General features: G+C 40.6%; 1 protein-coding gene across 3 annotated transcripts in view; it reads left to right on the top strand.

The window, feature by feature from the left end:
- The window catches only part of LOC104484339 (von Willebrand factor D and EGF domain-containing protein), a 186,239-nt gene that overhangs the window by 101,603 nt on the left and 67,836 nt on the right, over positions 1–16,800 (top strand). For all 3 annotated transcript variants that reach the window (XM_086751479.1, XM_086751480.1, XM_086751481.1), the window contains exons 14-17: positions 3,416–3,520; positions 6,244–6,358; positions 10,948–11,198; positions 12,428–12,647. In XM_086751479.1, coding sequence (XP_086607605.1) covers positions 3,416–3,520; positions 6,244–6,358; positions 10,948–11,198; positions 12,428–12,647 — 691 coding nt within the window. The remainder of the gene's footprint in view (positions 1–3,415; positions 3,521–6,243; positions 6,359–10,947; positions 11,199–12,427; positions 12,648–16,800) is intronic.

The following is a 16,800-nucleotide window of genomic DNA, read 5'->3' on the forward strand; positions in this document are numbered from 1 at the left end:
CTTGGCCTGGGTAGTTATTTTCTGCAGATTGGTTGGGGTGTTTTTAAGACAGAGATCATTTAAATGTTCCATAGCTGAGAAAAATATATTGCCATGGTATAAAGACTGCAGATGTGCTTTGAAAATTGGAGCATGTAAAAATGAAAAGCGTAAAACACTCACTTCACTGCGGTGGTACTGTCTGTCCTGCGCCCTGCAGCTGTCTGTACTGCAGACTGGGGACATGTGCTGCCATGTGGCATAGGGGAAACAGAAAGATGCTTGGCAGTGCACATTTTCTATCCAGTAATTTATTTTAAATAGATAGAGATTTGTGTTTTAAGAGATTGATGTAAGATCTCTGTGGGAGCAGAGCTTGACCATCGGCTGCTGGGGTGGACCTTGAACATTCCTTCTAGAGAAGGAGCCATCAGAGTGAGCTAACACCAAGGCAGAACCAGGAGGGCAATTCCTCTGCTTTGGGCTCCAAAATTTCTCTAAGGAGATACTGAACTCTGCCAAATGTGAGATGAAATACCGCCTCATGATGGAAGCATCTGAGAATGAGATACCTTTGAATTTCCTGGCCCAAGAGCACAGCTAACATTTTTGCACATGCACAGAGCCCTTTCTCCTGTGTAACTAGGACAGGTTCCTTGCAGCGCGGGTGTATTACAATACAGTTTGCTTTCAAGTGCTGCCTTTCAGCCCTGAGGAGGTCTGTACTACTTTTCTTATTTTTTCCTCTCAAAACACATGTAGAATGTCTCTTTCCTTGCACTCGAGTTCAAGAAAACCTCTGCACTGGTAAGCCTTCTGCCTCTTCCCTCTCCTTCAAACCCCAGAGAAACACAAGGTTCATGGCTATGCAGCGAACGGACAATTAAATCGTCTCAGTCCAGCCCGACTGGCTGCATGTGAATCCTAGTTCTCCTGTGGATCTTTTTGCTGAATGAATTGGGAAGGCAGAGCTCAGCACTCGGTTTCAAAGGCAGCTGGCCTTACATGGCAGTGCAGAGAACAAGATGATGGAGCTTTTAAATGTAAAAAATGATTTGAAATTAATTTCACAGATGTTCAAAAATTTGTGCTCCAGAAAATTCCTGATAAGACCTACTGCAACATTGATCTTCTAGGCTATCTTAATAGGTACTTTTTAAAATGTAGAAAAATATAAGAATTTTCAGAGCCAAAAATCAAAACAATTCTTTCTGGAAATATCACTACTCATTATTTACAGAATCTCTCCCCTCTCCAAAATCAAGTTTCAGAGGAATCAGCAAAGTTTCACGTAAGCTTTTTTCACTACCAGTGTCGGGGGAGCAGGAGCTTGACAAGCTCTTCTCAGTACTCTTTAATTTTATCTGCTCTTGTATTCATGTTTCAGATTTTGCTCATTCTTCCCATGACATGCTGCCGAATGTAGATAAGAAAGTACACGGGCCTACACCAGAGTATTTTGTATAATTAGTTTAGATATCAAAATACAAACTCCTACTTGGGCAGCAGATGACTTGGGCTGTCCACACAGATGCCTGGGTGAAGAGGTGAAAGAGCTTGGCAGGCTCTTATCCAATTTGGGAAGCAAGTCTCTCACTTGGCCTCAATTCGTTATCGTTGCTTCTATTTGTAAAAAGCAGAAAAAATATTGGTTAAAAAGTCAGTGAAGCAGAAAATGAATTTGAATCCAGCAAGTTTTTACAGCTTTCATTTTTCATTTACAAATATTCGTACGAGTCAAATTGTATGTAGATTATGAGTGATAGAAATAGGCAAGATGGTTTTATGATGAATGAGATACTTCAGGCAGAAATGACAGATTTCCTGATTGTCCTGACTGGTTACCCAGAAGAAGTGGCTCTTTTTTTGCAGATGGCACGTATGTTCAAGCAATCAAGGCAGAAGTCTAAGTGCATCTTTGGCTTTTCAGGGCCAACAGAATTTGAAGAGAGGTTTGCTCAACTTAGGTCTCACTGAAGTATTTGTTCCACATCACTAAGGTGACTAATGGAAAAGCAATTAAAATAGCTATAAAACAACTCAATTCTAAAAAGACACCAAAATAGATACTTATAATACACTGTAGAAAAAAATACAGATTGAAAAAAAAATCAAATTAGCAAGTTACATTTAATCCGCGATGCTCACTTGGTTTCTGCAGAAACAAATGCTCTTAGCTTGCAGTGCATTTTGAGCTGAGAACCATCACATGGAATTGCGGGAGCATCTACTGTATTGTGCCCCACGAACTTTCAGATCACTTTTAGTGAACTTACCATAAGTGATATTTTTTATGAAACTTTTTGAAGTAATTTTGGCTCTGTGCACTTTCAGTTATCTTTGTTCAATATAACATATGTTCTTTCTGTGGATCAAAATAGTTTATTAATTGATCAAAAAACTTTATACTCTTGAACTTGTAAAAGTCCCTAATAAAGGGACTGAGGATGTTTCAGCTTCGGGGTCACAGGAGGTCACAGGAGAGATGGAGCAGGGCTTTGGGGTTGTTTTTATCGCAAGAGGACAGAAGGGGTACCTGACCGATCCAAAACAAAGGCCTTATTAGATCTGCTAAACAGTGGCTTTCGTTTGACTGTGAGAAGCTGAAACCTTAAAAATAGCAAATAGAAAGGGCTTTGCTTTCCTATTGGTGTTCATCAGTGTTTAGAGTATGGCTTTGGGCAGTGTTTTGGGGCGCTCATCAACGTACACATCACTCAAGAGGTGTCAACAACACTTTCTCAAAAGCTATCCCTTTCCACACTAGTCTGGTACCTCTTCACTTTTATTGTAGAAAAAATAAAATATAAACTTACTGAAGCCTTTCTTATCATGTAAGCATTCACATACAAAATACCATGCTAATTTAAGGCTTCCTAAATTACCTACATGTACAGGAAATGGTGAGCTGGGATGGGAGGGGACTGTTCTAACGTACCTTCCTATGGAAATGAGACTTGCTCTCTGGTGTTATCCAACCTAGCACTTTTTATAAGGTCAATTTAAAATCACCTGTATAATGTACATTCTCTTTTTTTTCTGTTCCATCCCAAGGAGTTTACTTACTGATTTGCCATTAGTAAGAAAGTGGTCCTGAATTTCAGCCAAAAATCTTAATTTCATTTCACAACTCCTTGAAAGACCTCCTTGCACTTGAGTACCTATGCAGTTTCCGTAAGGGTATTGAAAAAACCTGAAAGCAATCAGAAAAGTTGAATGCCAGCTAAGCCGAAACATCTTTTGGTTATTAATGAATAGTTTCCAGTTTGGAGCATTAAGCAATTTGTTAGCTTGCAGTAGAGCCACTCACAAGTGGTTTAATTTATCTTGCTGGCAAGAATCCAGTTCAAGGGGGCAACGGTATATGCTCCAAAATGAGCAGACAGTCTCCATATGGAACATTATTACTTATAAGGATGATTTTTGTATCATTTAGATCACTAACGATGGCTTCCAGTACAGTAATTCTAGAGTGCTGACCCTGTACGACGCCGTCTGCCAGGCCTGCCAATTCCATCCAACCGGACTTTGTAAATTAAAGGTAATTTAAAGAGCATAAAGGTTTAATATGGATCGTTCATCTCTTCCTTAGCCCTCTCCCTGCCTTTGATGTACTGTGTGTAATAACTGCTTTAGAAGAGGAAAATCTATTTCGTAGGTCAGCCGCACAGCCTAATGCTTTTCTTTTCTCTCTTGCACAATCACCTGTCTGTGATACTTTATATTTTTTCATATTTACTTGGGGCATGAATACCTGATAGAGCATGCTTTATGATGGACCCTTCTCAGACAGACATTTCCAGAAGGACCATGGTTGACAATATTTACACTTTGCAGCTGTTAATGGAAGTAAATAAGACTGAGGAGTCTTCCCTGAAAGGCAGTTTAACTTCATTTTTGAAGTGTCTTTGCTATTTTACCTCTCCTAGCTCGTTTGGCGAGGGCACTGTAGCTGTAAGGTATATAATTTCTATACCCATTTTCTCCCTTAGCAAGAGGCACACTAAGACGCATGTTATACCATTTTTGTCACGTGAAAACACCCTTGAGAGAGCATAAAACACTCTTGCTTGCATTAAACACCGCTAAGTACACACATATAGTACTGTGACAGTTTCAAAACCGTAATCCAAAGTCTAGCCCTACATTTTAAACTGCCAACATGCTAGGAACTGCCTGGAGAGCACCTTCACCCTCAGTTTTCCTGTGGACTTATTAGTGTAACAACCCCCATCCCTTAAAAAAAGAGCTTCCCTGCTCTTGTTTTCTAGAGAGCTGCATTAGACAACTTTTCTGTTCTTCAGTGGGGCTCCAAAAGAAACTTTTGGAGAGTACTGGGTGGGATATTTGAATGTGCTGATCTCGCTTTCCTATCCTGAGGCAAGTATGAATGAATAGGAGACCATGAGTCTGCATTTTTCTGAAATGAAGATTAATCAGGTACATCTTAACTCATTTTCCTCACTGTTCTCATTAACACTAAAGGGAAAATACAGTTCTCAAACTTGGACTGATTGCAAGAACATACCAGTTACCAAAATAAAATAAAGTTACATTTTTCCAAATAAATCAGTGAATTGAAATTACTTTATAGGCCCAAATGAGGGCCAAACCACTTACATTTCAGATTAAAATAATTGTGTCAGAACCATTTCAATTAAAGTGAGAGTGGTTTTTTTTTGTCAAAGGCTTTCCTTATTCCTACATTTCTGAAACTCAGAAATATGTATGTTTTCTCAATATGCTGGTGTTCTTTAGGGATTGCAATAATTTCTATCCTAAGATGCTTCAAGGGACTATTTGAACTAGGCTTCCAATTGCATCAGACCACATTCTAATTACTCGTCTTATAACATTACTTTGTAATACCTAAATTGCTTTCAGAAAAGGTGTTTCAATTATGGGACATTTTATATCGGGCCATTTCACATTCTGTATTCCTCTTTTATGGAGCCCATTCTGAACCACACTATCACATCAGGAAAAAGGCATCTTTTTCATCACAACATCAAGCCTTTGAAAACAATCATGTAATAAAACCTAATTAACATCCAGATTTTAATGTTGAAGATCTGTCACGTTCTATCATGTCAGGGCAATTATGAGAGTCCTTTTTGTTTCTCTACCTTACCCATTACTCTTAAAGTGGTATTATTTAAAAAATTTACTAATATACTTTGTGAAAGAAGTTTGAGAAACTCATAAAGTAGTAGATAGAAACCATAAGGCCGGTAACAGGACACACTTCAGTCTCAGAAAAGCAATGCATATTCTAAGGAGGGAAAAGGAAAAATGTCTTTGGTCTTGGTAGCTTTTCCCTCCTGCTGTCCCACTGTAGCGGTGATATTTCTCGTGTTCCTAGCAGAACCGTGTGTTTTCCTGTAAATCTGCTATGCTAGATAAAGTCCCACCTGCAGATGTGCCCCAACACGGGCTACAAGCAAAAGGCATAACTCTGCTATAGGACCTTCCCGTGGTGTCAATGTTTAATTACATCTGTTAATTACGTTCCTGTGTTTGCTTCTCAGACAATTCAAGTGTCTTCAGCCCACATGGAAGCCACAGGGCCCCCCTGGGCCTGGTGGCCACCCTAACTAGGAGAGGACTAGGTTGGCCTCAAAGGCTGCTGTGCCCACAGCATGCTGTAGGAACTTCTGCTGAGATGTTCTGCCTGACCTAGGCACCATCTGTGTGTTCAGCTGTTGTTTACAGCTATCTCATGGAAGCCTAAAATCTAATGCACTTCTTTATTCTGCTTTTATATAATTGCATTTTCATATTTTTACAAAGAACTTCTAGAAGTAATTAAGTTACCAGAACAGGATTCCAAAATCTCAAAAGGAGCTTTTACCCAGTCTCGGGTTTTTTTAGTCTCATGGGGGTCAATTTTGAGCATTACCTAATAATCATCACATTAGTAGTCATAGCTGGGAATAATGATCACATCACTACATGAGTGTGGAAATGAAAAAAAAATAATCACATTCTGTTGCATTCATCTATAACAAGCAGCACCACATGTTGCCTAAGCTAAAACACTCAAAGCTACAAGGATCTCAAACTGAAAGTGGAAAATTTACATGTCTTGTTTTCTCCCTGTCAGGAGAAAGTACCAGCATTTAAATTGCCACTGTTTTATTGTTTCAAGAGACAAGTGAGCTTCTGCTTATCTCCAGAAATTATTAACTGCTAATTTCTTATCTTTCTTATTTCTTTTTTTCCTTGCCTCCACCTCCCACTCATTTTTATTTCCTTTTTTGGCAGGAAAATACTTGTAATATAGATGGACTTTGCTATGGTGAAGGAGAGTCAAGCCCTACCAGTCCTTGTCTTCTCTGTGAACCTGAAATTTCTAAGTTTACCTGGTCTATTAATGAAAGTAAGACAGTTTTTTTCTAAGATTTAGAAGCACTTATCTGGGAATTTATGACTCAGTCTATGAAATCGTTCTTTCATTTGGCTAACCTGAATCTATCCTGCGTAGTGCATGTGGACAGTTTGCAGTGGAAATAATTGAGTGCCCCAGAAATGCAGACTGACCAGAAGCAAACAATACTCCACTGCATACACTATGCATCTGGGCATGTATCTTGTTCGGGCTGAAGCCTGACAAATCTCAAATTAATAAAATCAAAATAACACCTGAAAATGAAATTTTTATATGCCAGTGCTCCACGCAGTGCCCAAGTCTGTCAACTAAAGGTGATGGACCCTAAATACCTGTGTCATCATCTCGCAGGTACAAATCTTTAAGGGAACAATTTGGGAAAAATACTGTTTTTGAAACACTAGTGTATATTTTTGGTATCTGAAAGAATTGTTTCCTTTCCCTGAGCCAAATCTTATGAAATGCCACACAAGAGACCTTGGCTTGGCGGGGAGTCTGAGTGATAGGGATCAGCCACTTATTACCCTCACTGCCACGGAACCTAAGGCTCATTCTGCCTCCCGTCATGGCAGGGGTCAGGGAGAAGGCTGTCTTTTGAAGCACCTCCTGAGTGCTGAGGACTTAATCATAGTTTTTTTCATGGCTACATCCCTAGTGTAAACAACAACCATTGCTTACCGCATGCTTTACAGATAATCCATATTTCTAGCAGCATCTTCCCACTTACATGAGCACATTTGCATCCAGTCAATATAAAGATTATATCACTGCTTTTATGTGGATTCATGTGTTGGTTCTACAAGGAGTTTCTCTGCACTTTTAGGTTCTGTAAGCACAAGCAAATTGCAGAAAGGTATGTGAGTGACAGGACCAGTTTGCTTTGTTTGTTTGCAGTTTTATATTCCTTTAGGGTGACTAGGTCAGCAGGATCCTTCTGGAAGGAGAGGAAGATTGCTCTTGTCCTTGGGGAACAGCTGGGGATGCTCAGGGACAGAGGCTCCTAGAGAGTGCAAGGTATGGCAGCAGAAACGGTGAGAGCTGTATCACAGTGGCTAGAGTCCATAGCTTCAGTGGAGACACTGCCAAAGACAGCGGTGAGCACATGTGATCTTCTCAGAGGTGACAGAAAGACCTTTGAAAAGGACCAGAAAGGACCCAACAGTTTCCAGCAAAGCAAGAAGTCATAAGCTGTCTGAAATCAATTTTGGAAGCAAGAACACAAAAGGAAGGGAGAGAGTTGATCACGAGTCCTTTTAATTCCTGTTCCAGTGGAGCCACTTTGAATAACATACACCTCTAGTTTATATCCTAAAAACCACAGCTTTTGGAATATAAAACTCCATGTCAGGAGAAGGTACGGGAAGATCCACCCCAAATGTTGGCCAACTAAAAATCCCATTGGATGTTATCTGCATGAGTAGTTAAAATGCCTACAGCTAAGCCAGACCTGAAGAAGAGCTTGTACACCTGAAAGCTGTGGTTTTTCCCCCAGGGATACAGCTTAGTCTAATGAGAGATATTGTCTGTGGCTCACAAACCTTGCCTCCTTTCTGTCCTTCTACTGTATTCCCCATAGCAGTAGCATCTCTAGGGATGAGCTGATCCTGATTGTTGTATAGACAGACTCATTAGTAACACCAAGATAGTTCACTTATAAAATTCAGAATATTTTTTTTAAAACTGCATTTGTTTTGGAATTTATAAAGCTAGAAGGGATTTGGGAAATCTGAAATAGATCATGGTTCCCTTTTCAAAAAGTTCAAAATCTAAAAATATTGAAAAGAAAGGGTTTGTTAGACTTGGTTTCAAAATTTGAAAAAAAAAAAACCTTTTGAAAAGTTCTGCAATAATTGGGAGTGTATATATATATTCACTGTGCAGCAAGGAGATCTCTGTGGAATAAGAAACACTCTTATTCACAGGCTACTTTCAGAACATCTAATTTTATGTTATTTTGTGCCTACAACTTCTCGTTACCCTCCATCCAGTTAACACCTTTGTGTTTATCTGTAAATGTATACCCAGCATCAATATTTCATTTATTACTCTGGGCACAACTTTTATGGGCTCCATGTTTTAAGTGTTTAGGAAATAAAAGGTAAACTAACAGATGGAAGCTTTCAAAAGTTATGCCAGGACAATTTGCTGGACAAGCAGTTTAGAAAGCTCTGATAGCACAGCAGCAATGAGTGGAGAGACACATTTAAATAATTGCATAATATAAGACATGCTATGGAAAGCAAAGCTTGATAAAAGGATGTTCACCACAAAAAAAAAAAAAAAAAAAAACCCTAATGATGGCTTCCCACAAGCATAAGGGCATAAGGACACATGCAGTCGTTATGAGAACACATACATAGTTTGTAGTTTTAGAGCGTAACTTGAAATTAATCCTCAGTGTGAGAAATGTACTTTAAGTTAAACATAACTATGGTGTCGTAGTTCAGCCCTGATCAGGACCAGACTACGCAGTCTCTCTCCCGCTCCCCCCACCCTCCGAGAGAACAGGGGGAGATGATATAAGAAAAACGGCTCAAGGTTTGAGATAAGGACGGGGAGAAATCCTTAAAGTTACCGTCACGGGCAAAACAGACTCGACTTGGGGAAAACTATTCATTTATTTTCTAAAACTAGCAGGAGAATGAGACAGGGAACAAGATAACCTCCCCCCACCCCTCCCTCTTCCCGGGCTTAACATTATCTCTACTACCTTCCCCTCCCGAGCGGCACGGGGGGGGAAAAGGGAATGGGGGTCGCGGTCAGTTCATCACGCGTTGTTTTACGCCGCTGTATCATCGTCAGGGGAAGAACTCCTCGCATTCCTCCTCTGCTCCAGCGTGGGGTCCCTCCCACGGGCCACAGTCCTCCGTGAAACTGCTCCGGCATGGGTCATCTCTTCCACGGGGTGCAGTCCCTTCAGAACAGCTGCCCCAGCGGGCCCTCCACGGGCCACAGCCTCCTTCAGGCCTCCACCTGCTCTGGCGTGGGGTCCTCCACGGGCTGCAGGTGGATCTCTGCCCCTCCGTGGACCTCCATGGGCTGCAGGGGGACAACCCGCTCCACCATGGTCTTCACCACGAGTTGCAGAGGAATCTTGGCCAGGAGCCACATTACTCCTCCCCCTCCTTCTGAACTGACCTTGGCGTCTGCAGCCGTTCCTCACAACAGGCTGGCAGACGCCTCTCAGGATCCTTTTTTACATCTTATTCACTTCTCATCTCCTCTCCACTTCTTGCAGCCGGGCCGGGCCGAGTTGGGCCCAGTCGGCTGCCCGGCAGGAGGCCAGAGGGTGAGGCCTGCAAGGCCCATGAGGCTCGCGCCTCCCCCTCTCTGCCCCCCGCTCAGCTGCTTCACATCTTCTCCTCTCTCTTTTTCCTGTTTTCCCCTACTTAAATACGTTATCGCAGAGGCGTTATCACGGGACATTCTGCTACCAATTGGCTCGGCCTTGGCCAGCAGCGGGTCCGCCCTAGGCCCGGCCGAGTCCACTGAACAAAGGGGAGCGACTTCTAGCAGTTTCCTACAGAAGCTACCACCTTAGGCCCCCCCTCACTAACAAAACCAGAACATATGGTCAAACTACATTGTGAGAAGATTCCTTTGAATATCAATACAAGTCAATTTGTACTGCTGGTTAAAGAGGAAAGACGGCTTGAGACTGAGGAGGCTTAGGGCACGGAGACAAAATTCCTAATCCTGCATAGAGCTGCTGTTACCTCAGGGTACTCATCAGATCTCACTTTTCCTCAGTTTCTAATTATAAAATGCAATACTTTTCTCTACCTTGTCCTCCTTACCCATTTATACTGTAAGTATCTCTAGGTAGCATTTGTTTTCTACTGTAAATTAGTCTTGCACAATTAGGCTTTTCTCTTCATTAAGGAAATACTGAATGTAAACACCACCACTAGAAACAGCAGTGCCACTGGTGACATGATATGCACTACTGTCACTGGCGTAGAGAATCTCAGCGTCGTTGACGTACCTCTGCTGGCACTGAGAAGACCTTTATTCCTGATGAAATGTTCAACTGAATTCAAACTGCTCAGGCTTAATTACTACTTACGTGTAAAGGCAGGAGAGTCTACTCTATGGAGGAGTTACACAATTCTTTTTTTCCCCCTGAGTTGCCCACTCAATTCATTTTTCATTCAATGTTTTTGAGATTTAGTTTACTTACACTTAAATGAGTAGATAGATAGAGTGGTAGATGGAATAAAAATATATATATATACATAAGTATTACAAATATAATTAATAAAACTTTTAGTAAGAATTTAGGGACTACAGGGAGGTTGTAAAAGTCTCATCTGATCTTCTCCCACATGTCAGGTAAGACATCAAAAGTAATCCAAGTTCTGTATGGGAGAAAAGTTCAGTATGGGACATGGAAAAAGAAAAGGTGTACTTTTTGGTAAAGCCATTTGCTGCCTCTAACATCTAAATTGCTTCCTCCATCAGTCAGAGGGTACATTCTGTACCTTTTTCTTTGAGATCACTCCTACAAAGAGCCGTGCGGTGAATCTTTACATGGGAGAAACTGGAATTGATGTAATCATGGTTTCATTTTTGCTGTTTAGACAACCTGCCTCCTGTGTTCCACGCTCCCTCCAGCCAGCTGCTGACATTTATTGGTGAGAATTTTGTTTACCAGTTAATAGCAGTGGATCCAGAAGGGTCAGCTGTGCTATTCATCTTAGAGGCTGGGCCACAGGATGCCAGGCTCTCTCCTGCTGGCCTTCTTATCTGGAAAGCTGATTCAGAAGAAATGCAGACCTTTGAATTCACTGTGGCGGATGAATGCAACGCACAGAGCAAATACTCTATTGAGGTAAGGAAACGAATACTTTAAAGAAAAAACAAAACAAACGTGTTTATCATGCCCTTGCTTCGGTGCAATTTTCATTACAGCTAATAATTTGTTACTGTCTTGAAAAGTAAGACTTCAGCTATTTCCTCATAAGTGTGTATTATCCAGCACAGCAATAATGATCAATTAATGGAATAAATATCTCTGAGAACATAGAAACTATATATACAAGGAGCAAGAGAGAGTGCTATTGATTGCTGTTTGAAAGAACACTCTGGCAGAGCCTTTTAATGGTTCATTAATCTGCTTTAAAATTCACATTCTGCATTTGGATTGCAGAAAAAAAAAGCATATAACATAAAAGACCAAGTTTTAGCTATAAAAGGGAGATTATAACTCATTTTCAATGATATTTTTAGAGGATGTCTTGCTCTTAAGTCATTACTCCACACTTTAAGTTTCTTGGCAGAGCTTGTGCATTGCTTTGTCTTCATTGTACAGCCTAATATTAATCCTGTGATTGGATGAGCTAATAAAGTGGGATGCAGACTCTTGACATAAGAACAGTTCTGTGAAGAAAAGATTTTTATTCCTAAAGATTCCTATTTTTACTCAAGCAAACCACTATCATCAAAAATACCGATCTGCTGAACCCACATATCAAAGGGGAAACCGGAGTCTAGATGCGCTTTTAATGGAAACATTTCAACATGTTTAACTAGGTGAGGTAATGCACAGGTCTGAATCTGTGGAAATGCTGTTCTTGTACATACATAAAACACAACTACGGACCTCTCTTCCCTGAAGAGAGAGACCAGCTAAGGAACACCACAGTCATGTTCCTGCCTGGGAGCCATTTGTAATGCGAAACAGTAAGGAGGGCAGGCAGGCAAAGAGAAAAGATTTCCCATTTCTTTTTTGAAGAATAAGGAACAAATTCTCCCCTCAGATACTATGTAAAAACTGCTGTCATAGCAAATAGTATTTTTTTTTCTTATAAGAAGTCAGAATATGCCCCTGAATGATGAAAAAAAAATTTCCCTTTAAAGTCAGGCTTTCAGTCAAATAAATAAGTATGCTGAGTATGAGACCATATATCTAGGCAAATGAAATTGGCTAGAAATAAGTTTTCATAATACTAGATAACATATTTGCACTGCAAATCTGTTCCTTCCTAAAGGGTAACAATATACCTCTCAGGTGCAATTATTTGGAGGAATCTTACCATGACTCTCTTTTGCCTTCCTCAGGTTGGAGTGAAGCCCTGCGGCTGCCTCAATGGTGGAACATGTGTTACCAATATTAAATTCCCTCCAGGCCTTGGTGAATACCTGTGCTTATGTCCAAACGGATTTGATGGAGAATTTTGCCAGGAAGATACTAACGACTGTAAATCAAACCCCTGTGGCAGGGGAACATGTGTGGACAGAGTGGATAGCTATTTCTGTAAATGTCCCCCTGGTCTGCGAGGTAATACCTCACTGTTTTCACCTCTGATTTAACTAGAGCTGTATCACGCTACAGGATTTTTTGAGTGCAGCATGACCATAAGCATCTATCAAATGTACTGCATAAGCCTCCTCTTCTGCTCCCATGTCTAAAGCTAACTTTAGATCAATAGAAAATGTGTAAAACCAGCTATCTAATTATCCGTGCTCAAGGGAGGAAAAATTACCTAATGCTCTGTGGTCCTGAAATGATCATTCAAGGAGACCATGAACCTTCCTGATCTCGGTTTCTACCTGCTCATTTCCCACAGATTCGTCCCTCCATGAGATGAGCTCGGAGGAGAAAGAGTGAAAGAGAAAAAAGGCAAGGATTCAGGACCCTTTTGCACTCCTCAGGATTTGACCAAATTAAGACAATGAAAGAACTGGGAATTAATAATTTTTGCAGGTCTAGGAAGGAGAAGCAGATTTGGAGAACATGCAAAAATAAATTGTCCTTTAGTCCTACTTGAAGCTTCTTTAAACTTAACCATTAGAAACCCACAAGCCCATCAGGTTGTCAGATATGCTGCTGGAACAAAACCCAGCCTTTTAAACTGCTTAGAGCTGGCCACAATATGATTTTAAGAGATGAAGGGATGATCACTGCACCAAAACAAAAAAAAAAGAGATTATTTTAGAAAAGCAGAATGAAAAGCACAAACAGTTGGAAAATGAAATGCAGTGAGACCAAAGAGGTTGTTGCAAGACACAGAGTGCAAACAGGAATGGAGGGAAGACCTGAAGTGTGAGGAGAAAGAGAAGCATCTAATAGATAACATAGATGAGGAGAGAGTAGTTGTGTACCTATAATGCAATTTATAGTAATCTTCACTGCACTCAGGACATCTGTGAATGATTGATACACATGGAAAAGCACTTGTGACAGCACACAGACAACAACTCCCTCATGCTCTGCAGACTGGCACCAGCAGAGCCAGCCATTAGACTCCCTGCTGCATTAAGCTTCTGGAGTTTGGCTGAGCTGAGTTGCTCTCGGGTCTCACAGAGTGCCTAGCACCTTCTCCAAGCCAGGACCCAGGCTCCAGCTGTGCGTCACAACACTTGCTCCCAACATAACAGAGTTTGACATTGGTCCAAACACGCCTTCTCCTGGATGTTCATGGAAGTTGTGGTCTTTTCACTTGCAGTTCAGCTCTTCAGGAGGTACAAGGCAAATCTGAACATACAGGATTTGAACAGGATTTCTAAATCTGGATGTTGCTTAGCTTTGCAGACAAGTGGCCAGTTAAAATAACAGTAATTGGAAAGTAAAGACATTGTGTTGCTATCCATTCTTATCAATTTAGTCTTCCGCAAGTGAAAGGTGCTAACTGACACTGTGTTAGAACAGCTCTTGGATCAGAACCATTTCAGAAGCAGAGTAAGAAACAAAACACCATAAGCTAAGCTCAGATTTCAGTCCTTGAACCTATCAAAAACCCTACTCCTCACATAGGAAAGCACGAATGAATTCATGAGACCCACAATATTGGCTGCTGTGCAGTGCTATAGGTTTGAAAAATCCAGTAGAAGTAACATGAAATGCATATAATTATTACTGCTTGTAGTGTGTATATATAGAAGAATCTCAATTATAAACAAAAGTAATGAACAGATTTTACTCAATGGGCTCATATGGGCACCAAGGCACCCTTTCTGCCTTTCAGCTGTTCATGAAACCTTCCTTGTTTTGGTCATGTGGGACTGCAAGTCTAAATTTCCTTAACTATCAAATTCCATCAGAAATGAAAAATAATAATAAAAAAAAAACACTCAGAAGTGGAAGTTCAGAAAAATGGCCTAAAAGATGTATGACACCTAGAGAGTATTGATTCTGGGTAACGCTATCAAATAGCCAAAGCCTGCTGCTATCCAAAGTGTTTGTGCCAGCAAAGACTCTACTGATGCAAGAACATGCAAGCCTAAGCACGGAGAATAAAGTTAGAAAATGAAAGTTTGATCCAGATATAAAAATCCCCAAACCAAACAAACATATGCAGAATACCTTGAATCCCCCTGGAAATAGCATTCCTATGTGCACAGGCAAATCTGGGAACCCCTTTGGCTGTATTTGGTTAAACTCTTGGAAATACACAATGAGAACAATTCTTCATTGCCTGTAAGGGGTGGATTAAATGAACAAACGTTATATAATTCAATGAGTTAATAACTTCAGTGGATCTGCTCCTGTTGTTTGATCATCACACTGCTGCCCTTCTCACTTTGTGCGGTATTGCACATAGATGGAGTAAAATCAAGCTCTTATTATCCCACATAAAATTGTCTGCAGTAATTACAATGCATTATTTATAAATTTGCATGGAGCATATTCGGAAACGTGGGGCTCATTCTTATACAAACAGCAAAGAATGAAATATCAGAATAACACGCTTGCAAACAGCACACAGCTGACTAGAGACAAGGGCACTGGACACCTTGATGGGCACACGCTGGGTTTTCCTGAACCCTCAATTCTTACCAGGTTAAATAAGCGCCCATTGGTTTTGCTGTACTTCCCTCGCCAAAAATGCTAAAACACAAGCAACAACAGGAAAAAAAAAGATACAATTGAGTGAAACAGGAATATATCTCAAAGTTTTAACAGCAGGTGAAAAATTATAAGCAAGTGGAGCTGAAAGCCAGCTGGGAAGAAGATGATTTTACTTCAGGGCAGGTTCTGTGACAACAATAAAAGCTCATCCACAGTGCTGTGTTTATGTCTCAATTCCCCAGAAAACCATCAATAATCTAATGAGAAGGCAATGCTGTACGGCTCAAGTGACAGCACCACTTCACCGTCAAATCCTTGCAAATGCCAATGAACAGGTAGTAGAAACAAAACGTTAACTCTTTTGAGAGCTTCCCAAACACCACTGCAAGAGAAGCAGCAGCGCAGGGAACACAGGGCGTTGCTAAGCGTAGCAATCCCAGTGCATCGGCGTATTTCCGGCAGTGCAAGGGTATAAGGTAGGAACGGGAGCAAGGCAGGGAGAGAAGCCACCGGAAAATCTGACCAAAGGTGACGCCAGAATTATTACTACTTTAAATTTCTGCAGAGACTTACACATATTTATCTCATTGAGTGTTCAGAGCTCACTCGTTTTTTCTTTGATGTTCACAAGGTAACAAGAATTCCTCTTGTTTCTTCTTTTGGCCACTGAAAGCAAGACCATCACCTGCCTGAGAACGGAACACATCCTTGAAAACTGTATCTCAATCACAAAACCATTCTTTCTTTCCCCATGTACCACTGATTAATATAAAATTGGAGCAGGGGGAAGACAGAATTATAATTTCATTTTACTTTTCAGGAAACTAAAAAAAAAAACCCCAAGATTTGTTCATGATGGGTTACAGCCATAGAGTCCCTAAATGATGTTGCCTGTTCCTTTAGAGTCAACTTAATGTGGACACAGTCAAAAAGTTTTTCTCTGCTTCTGTAGGTGGTCAGCTGCTCTTGAGGCATAAAAGAACTTTATCTTCTCAGGCAATTTCCCATGCAGGGATGGAGAAACAGAGCTGGCACGGAAACAGATGTTTCAACCTTGCAACCTCAAGATGTTTTATTCCTATTATTTTTATTTGTATGGTAGCAGCGCCAAGAGAAGGGAGACTCCCTTGTGCTGCAGTGCACTGGAGTTCATGCAAATGGAAGAATTGACACTTCTTGTTGCAGACGGTTTTCTGTCCATTTCTGCTGCTTCTTTGGCAACCTTCAGTCAAGTTTCAGACTTTGCAAATATTTGTCCTCAGACTCAGCCGAATTATCATTATGCCCAAATTGATCAGATACTGTTTAAAATCAAATCTCTCTGAGTGAAAACAAGTTCTTCCATAGTTCCACCTTCACATTACAAAAATCAGTCAAGTGACTGAATTTTAAAATTTAGCTTGTTACTTACGGTGTTCCTTTGCTTTTTGTAATTCTCTCATCTTTGAGATTTTAAAGCCAGCCCTTTGCAGCAAAAATAGAGCATGTAAGAGGGAGGAAAGGGAACTAGGGGAGAAGAGGCTGTTGTTACTGAAACTGGGAACTTCATTTCCTACTTTCATTGTCTATGGTATCATGTTTAGTCTTTAAATGATTCTCAGAGAAAGAAAATAATTACTAATCTAATCAGAGGGTAAACTCA

This window comes from Chlamydotis macqueenii, chromosome 6 (assembly GCF_036417535.1).
Source record: "Chlamydotis macqueenii isolate bChlMac1 chromosome 6, bChlMac1.mat, whole genome shotgun sequence".
In the NCBI taxonomy this organism is placed as follows: domain Eukaryota; kingdom Metazoa; phylum Chordata; class Aves; order Otidiformes; family Otididae; genus Chlamydotis; species Chlamydotis macqueenii.